The sequence below is a fragment of the Gavialis gangeticus genome, unplaced genomic scaffold, assembly GCF_001723915.1.
Source record: "Gavialis gangeticus isolate Ggan-Ray unplaced genomic scaffold, GavGan_comp1, whole genome shotgun sequence".
Lineage (NCBI taxonomy): Eukaryota > Metazoa > Chordata > Crocodylia > Gavialidae > Gavialis > Gavialis gangeticus.
In genome coordinates, this window is record NW_017729029.1 from 50,889,138 (window position 1) to 50,896,855 (window position 7,718).

Below are 7,718 nucleotides of genomic sequence, written 5' to 3' on the forward strand. Positions count from 1 at the left end.
GGGGGGGGGGGGGGTTCTGTGTACAGTTGTTCCTCAGACTTTATTTCTTTATTTACACCACAGACTGGTATATGGTAACCTATGTAAAACTTTGATTTTTGCATGAATGTTCCAGTTTCTTTTGTGACCAGCATTCTGATAAGAATAGATCTATCATAAATCCGCTTGAACTTTATCTCCCCTTGGGAATATGCAGTATTTTGGGTAACAAGGTTAGATGTGCAAGGCTAAAAACCAGCCACTTTCGGCACTATAAGTGCTTTGCAGGAAATGCATCCTGTGGGAGTTAAAACACTACAAAGGTGTTTATTTAAGGAAATAGTCTATGGAGGCAATGCATTGTGTATGAGAGGAAGGTACTGCAATTCAATTCAGTATCCTTTGTGCTAAAAACAGCAAATTTGTTTTGCTACTTCTCAAAACAAAAAAGCTAAAATATTGAATACATTAGCTGCTACTTTCTGAATTAACATATAGACTGAGGGGTAAATTGTGCCCTTCATAAGCACGTGAAATCTAATTAGCATTAGTGAGATTTACTGGGTTGAATTCACCCCTTGGCTTATGCCAGCACAAATTGACAGAACTTGGGCTGCAGGGTACGAGTGGCAGACTCTCTGCCTGGAGTGGGCCGGAGCAACTCTTTGCATCCATGCTTCATTGGGGCCCTGAAGTCAGCCAGCTCAGCCTCCAAAGTTACTGGAGTTTTAGTAGTTACTAAAAAAAATGTCTTGCCTGGTAAGAGAAAGTCAGTGCTGCTGTGAGGAGGAACAGAGGGAGGAAGATATTTTTTTTTAAAAATGTTTTGCACCTGATTGTAACCTGTCTTTGAGAGAGAAAGTAGTCCACAAAATTTGTTTGGTGCAACACCTCGCAGAAGGCAAGCTTTCCAGGTTAGAACAAAGTTATCCTGGTAAAGAATAAATATATTTTGGATTTATCCAAAACACACAGGGAAGAGGATGCAAAGGTGCACTGCAAGCAGTGGGGCTGCTCTTGTACCCCTTTTGCAGGTAAAGATAGCAGTGATTTCTGTAGAGATGGTGCCCCACAGCTGTATGTCATGAGTGTCAGAGTGGGCAAGGTTCTTCTCTCAATTATCCTGGTAAGGTCCAAAAATAAGTAAACTGATTCTCTACTTATGGACTGAAGGAAACTGGAATGAAGCCCATCAATTAATAGATTTTATCCAGTGATAAAATAGAGAAGAAATGGTTGTCTTTTTTGATAGAATTTTTCCGTGGCATAGTTCTATAACATCCCGTCGTTAAAGGTCAGAATGACCGATCAATATATGGGACTAATTTGACTGCTTTTGATTTGTATTAATCTTTAATGGAGAAATCTCATCTTGTCCCTTGACAGTTCATGTTGTTGTTCTTGTTTGCTTGAAGTAAAGATACTCATTTTCTCCACCTCCTTTCTGCAGCCCTCTCCTGAAGCTCTAGTGGGTTGATGTAGTGGTAGAGACTACCGATGGGTTTCTCTCCGCAAAGAGACACGGGTCAGATTCATTTTGTTCTGTGCTTCTAGCCTTGGTTTCTTGTTTTGACTAGATATTTTTAACTAGCCTGCCTCAAGTCAAGACTGTTCCCCAGACTGGTGTTTAGTATTACTTTGTGCCTGAGGCTCAAAGACCTGCAGATGTTCAGCGGCTTTCAAATTAAGCTTCTTAAGGGTAGAGGAGCTTAACGTTAGGTGTGTAAATTATGGTCAAGACCTTTTAGTATGTCACCAAGACTTTTTCACATCTGAGGATGAATTTAAAGTGCGGGCTGTTTCCGCTCAGTGCCTGCCAAGTGAATTAGTCTGACCAGCAAGGCTTTGGTTGCAGTGATAGTTGTGAAGACCATTAAGTCTCGCACTGCATCAGCGGTTCTACCTCTGGAATATTTACCTCCTAGAAATCAGCAATCCAACTTTTAGGAACACCGCAAGCACCTGTACTCCACACTCTTTTCCCATGCTGGCATCCTAGGCCTGAAGTTCAGTTTGAGAGGAAAGTTTTCTAATCTTCATTTGATTAGAGCCCTGCATTTTCCTCCTCGGGACTCGCGTGGTTAAGTGGATTGTCACAAGTGAGAATATGCAGAGGCTACCTTAACAGAAAATGGGAGTTTACTAACATGGTGCTTGCCGGTGGTTCTTCGAGAATGTTTCCTCTGCATATTCACGTCACGGTTTCTGGCCACCCGCTGCTCGGCCTTGGAGCTCTTCTGTTCTGTAAGTCTCTTAGCAGGAGTCATTGAAATACCGGGCACTGTACAGTTCTTTAAAACTGTCTCTCTGACCATCTGGGGCTATGAAGGGGCACTTGTACAGTGCCAGGAGTCTCTGCTTTTCTAGGAAGCTCCTGTAGTTCAGCAGCCCTGGAGAACCAAAATCTACAAGTGTGAATATGCAAGGACAGCACTCTCAAAGAACCGTGCTTACCGGTAAGTAGCCTTGCTTTATCAGAGATCTTCAAACTTAGTTCTGTGAATTCTTCATCTTAGCAGACCCTGAAGGCCCTGGGAAATGTTAAAACAATGGCATGGTTGCGATTGGAGGAATTTTATACCCCGTCCCAAGCATCATGCCTCCTGCCATACGGCATGAAAGAAGGTGTAGTGTTTGGAAAGGGGCATAAAATCCCTTCGATCCCAGTTGCTCCACTGCTGAGCTTCTCCCTGCCCAGAGCTGCCTCCCAGCAGGTTTCAAACCTGGGGCAATCCAGCCTGGATCTGACAATTAGCTGATTGTTGGACCAGCTCTGATAGTCCTGGGTCCAGTTTGAGACCCCCGGCTATCATGCCTGCATTAGAGAATTGGCTTGTCTTTCCAGTCCTGGGACCGTCCAGCTGTATAAATGGCTTTTAAAAGCCTGGGCACCAGGACCCCATGATCAGGAAGCCTCTCCTTTAACCAAGGTACCTGTCCATCCCCTGTCACCCTCCACACCACCTCCCAACATCTTAAAAATCACGGGTGCAGCCTGGCTTCCTGCAACCTGGCATTTTAAAATGCTTTGCCCTGCAGCCCCCATGGAAGCTGTCCGCAACAGCCTGGGGATGCTACATGTTCATACAAATAAGCCCCAAATATGGTCAGCGTATTTTGTAGAATATCTTTATGGCTTGTTTCCCACTTTATGATGCCATAAGCCAGCTAAATATTTAGTATTGTTACTATTTATGCGGCTATTAACACATTAATCGCACTATAATTGTAACATGTCAGGGGCATTGTAGTTCTCCAATTTTTTTCCATGTTAAAAAATATCAAGTAAGATTCTATTTAAATTTAGAAATGCATGGGTTGGTTTTCCTTTTTTATTCTTTTGTTTCTTTTTTTCTTTTTGGTGAAATCAGTGTATTCACTTGATGTTATAAATTGCACTTCATATTTGACGTGCAAGTAGCTTTATAGTAAATTGATATATTATACTTTAAGAATTAGGAGAATTGTATATGTGTTTTCATGAGTGATATACATTCCTATCAGATTGGAAGACTCAATTAAAGATTTCATATAATTTACAGCATTGTGCATTGAAAAAAATATATTTATATTTAAGAAGCTTCAAAAGCCAGGACCAAGCCCAAAATCATTAAGCAGTTTTAATTCTAGAAACAGATTCCTCCAAATGGTTTATGTTAAAAGAAATAGTGTTACTCATATCTAAACTCCTTCTCTGAACGGTTTTTTTCCCCCAGAGATGGAATTCTGCGAGACTCCCCACGTGCTGTGCTCTGGCTACCAGCCAGATTTACATGGTGCAGCTCAACATGGTTATCCATTAGAGATGGGATCGGATGTGGATACCGAGACTGAAGGGGGTGCTTCACCGGACCATGCCCTGAGGATGTGGATGAGGGGGATGAAATCCGAACACAGTTCCTGTTTGTCAAGCCGGGCAAACTCTGCATTGTCCCTCACTGATACCGACCATGAAAGGAAGTCTGATGGAGAAAACGGTAATAAAGTAACTAAGATCATATACTAAAATATAAGGAATGTTTTATGTGAATCTTTCCTGTTGGTTTTTCTCCTCTGCCTCTCTAGATCGTCTTTTTATAGGCAAAGTTTTGGTTATGGTCATAGTATAAATGGAAACTACAGAGACAGGAGGAAGATGTTTGATTTAATTTGTGTATTTCCTTAAAAAATAGTAACTTCTTTTTGTACTGTAGGAACCTTAAAGGGATTTAATCCCATACTTTTATTTGTACTGGATATACTTCAACTAAGAATCCACCTGCAAACATTGGGCATTATAGTTAACACTGAGTAGCTCTAACTGATCCCCAGGAGGCGATTTGCTGCCTAAATGCCATGCCCATTCATGGGTGTTTGTAGGTTCAGGCCTTTTTTGGAACACCACATGTAAATCTATTGAAGTGGTGAGGCAGGCTTTCCCTACCCCCATTTCAGACTCTCAAAGTCATCCTGGGCAAAATACTAAAAATACACTACTGGGAACCATCCTGCTTTGTCAACCAGATGGAATAGATTCTTCTTTTGCATCCCTAATTTCTATGATTCTTGGTGTTTTATTGCTGTTTGTGAAAAAGGATGTGATCTCTTCCAGGCAGCTTTGTGTAATGCTTCTATTGTATTTGAAAGTTTAAGTACTTCCTGGAAGGTAGAAATATATTTCTTTTCATTCAGCTAAAGAAGAGAAAATTAAAATGTGATTTACCACCATATATCAAGTTACAAATAGATCAATAAACATGTTTGAGAATTTCTTTACAGAACACAAAGGAAAAGCACATGCCCTTTTGCTTAGCTTTAACATGTCTGTCCCATTATTAATTATGGAGTTTAAAGATGTAATGTATACCACAGTACTGATGGAAATAGTGAGAACATTTTAGTTTAAAAAAAAAAGAAGAAGAAGAAATTTAAAAAAAATCTATATATATATAGATAGATAGATAATCTCAAAAGGGCAGAGACAGGTACCACTGCCATATTCATATTGGTGGTCATGCTATTTTGGAACTGGTACCATAGAAGGGTTTAATGTAAGGTCCTAAGATTAATGTTCACTCTGTAGTAGTCCATGTTTTGACAGCTATACAGTTCAGGTTCTATATGAAGGTTGGAAGTATAAATATAATTTGCCCTGTAGGTTATTTGTACCACTGAAAATGAGCGATATATGTTCACAGTCACATAATTACCTACAGGAATAATGGAAGGCCCTTTCCACAGGCACAACTTCCTTTGTGTGATTGATCCTTTTCAAAAATTAAGTCGTTTGTGCTAAGGGGGAGAATGTGACTTCTTTTTTTGTATTATAAGGTTAGAAGGGACAATTATAATAATTTACTCTGATGTTCTGCATAACCCAGGCCATAGTTTCACTCACTGATCCTGCATTAAGTTCTGGTTCTCCAAAAAATGTATTCATAGTTTTCTAATCAAGCTGTCTAGTCGTTAATGTTATGTTCTTAACCTTGGGTCTCAAATTCTGGCTCAGTTTCAAAATAAAAGACTGAGGGCAAAATGTAGGTGTCACACTCCTGCCAGAATGGGCACTGGAACTGAGAGCACAGGTATAAGGCATTTATGTGCCTGAACTGTGTTGTCTCCATGGCAGTACCCAGGGAAGCTCAGTCCCACTGCTGGGAGATGCATGCCACCATGGCGAGGCTTTCCTTGCCCCTGTGGCAGCAGTGGCAGTGTGGGGTTGTGGCCCCTGCTGCTGCTGGGTTGGGCAGGGGGCACCTCACTATGGTGGCATGGGGCTCCCAGCAGCAGCACTGAATTTCCCCCCCCGGCTCTGCCCTGCTGTGCCAGGTCCTGCCGACTGGGCCGTGGAGTTCTTCAGGGAGGGCAGCAGGGCAGGGTGCCTGAGCCTGCAGCTGCAAGCTCTTCCCATGCACAAATCTGAGGGGCATGTACCCCCCCATGAAGTACATGCAGCAGAGGGCAGCCAGTGTTCCCCCTCCCTCCACCGCCCCCTGGATGAGCTACCCACAGCTCCATCCCACTTTCCAGCTGGGCCCTCCAGCTGCATATTACGGCCCCATGCCCCAAACCCCACGCACCGCCCAGGCTTGGCAGCTGCCCCAGCTCCGCCCAGCTCCATCCCTTCCTCACTATGGGGGCCTCAATCCCACCCCTCCCCCCCGACTTACCTGCAGGGATCTGCTCCCAGGCTGCCTGGCAGCCATATGCATGTGTGAGCATGCACATGCATGCAGCACCCCCTTCCTGATCACCCTCCTCCCACTCGTCCAGCCTCTTGCAGTCTGGAGCTCTGCCAGCCTGCCAAGGAAAATCCAGCATTTCCTTTAAAGGAGAAAATCCTGGGTTTTCTCCTTAAAATGGGAAAATCTGGGTTTTACTGCATTTTTCCGTGTCAGACAGAAAACCTGGACCCCTGGTTCTAAGTAACAGGGTTTTGAGTTGGAGGCTAGCATGCATGCATTCACTGTGCAGCATTCTAAGTGGGTTGGTACTGAAGAGGAAAGCCCTCTTGAAAAGACTTATTTTTTAAGTCTTTACATAACAGTAGCAATAAAGAACAGATCTAAATGGATTTATCCAGCCCTTAGCACTCAGGAGTCTATTTGGGAACTGGATATACTAATGTTTATCTCTTTTCATCATGTGACATACATGCAGACCAGCCTCTTCGCAATTACTACCGTGAAAATTGACTTCCTCAGCATCAACACATTACTCTGTGCACCACCTCAGTGAACCTCTGTGGTGTGAAATTAGGTGACTGCGTTAGCTGTTCAATAAGGGGAAAGCTGTGTGAAATATTGTTTTTGCTTCCCCATATCTTGTTCTGTCAGACCTGTGAAGTGAGGCCCGGAGAAGCCGAGATGAGTGGAAATCTTGGATTCAGAGGGTGTGTCCATCACCTTCAAGATTAAAATTGGTATTAGTTATTTGCAGGCTGATTAAATCTAGGTTTCCTTTTTCCCAAGTGGCCTAAGATGTCACCCAGCAAATAGAAGAGGGCAAGATACTGACTTTAAACGGCAGCCTTGGGAGGACCTAAACGTGTGGACTTTTGGTAAACGGCTTTCTGTCCAGTGACCTAAAGCAAATCGATTCCTAGGAAGGGATTTCTAGGTGGCCAGACCCTGAAGTCCTCTCAATAATGCCATTTTTTCCTGAAATCCAGTGTACCTGCACCACAGTGCAGTGTAGATATGCCAGTGCTAGGTTTAAAGTTACCTAGCACACGTACTGCTAGCCCTTCAGCCATGAGATCGTGTTGCCATGTCTGCATCACTAGTCGTCCCTGAACTAGCTAGTTTAAAGCTTGTTTGGGGTTGCCTATCTGCCAACGTGCTTTACAGAATGACTGGAGAAAGTGCTTTGAAAGATGATGGGAACTTGCATACAGCGAGAAGTGCCTTACGTTACCTTGAGCAGCTTTTCTCCTTGACCTTTTCCTTATGTCTGACCTGAATGCCAATATCATTTGTTTATTTCCTTCTGATTGTTTTAAATGTTTTTAATTCCATAAAATGAATCATGCCACCATGTAAAAACATAGAAGTCATATTCATTCCTTAGTTAAGCCAAAATGGTGTCAATGAGTTTGAATGGGTGGGCAAAATTGACCCTGCCTTTTTCAAAGTAAAAATTTAATCTCTAAAGTAAGCTTTTTTTCTTAGTGTATTTATTTTGCTTTTTTCATGTTTTTGGCATTGTATGCCTAGTATATTGTCATAAATAATCCTACCCATGTGCAGTCATTCTCAGTA

General features: G+C 42.6%; 1 protein-coding gene across 1 annotated transcript in view; it reads left to right on the forward strand.

Moving 5' to 3' along the window:
• TENM1 (teneurin transmembrane protein 1) overlaps positions 1-7,718 on the forward strand; it is a 490,026-nt gene that overhangs the window by 31,158 nt on the left and 451,150 nt on the right. Inside the window, exon 2 of the mRNA XM_019521566.1 lies at positions 3,696-3,956. Coding sequence (XP_019377111.1) covers positions 3,696-3,956 — 261 coding nt within the window. The remainder of the gene's footprint in view (positions 1-3,695; positions 3,957-7,718) is intronic.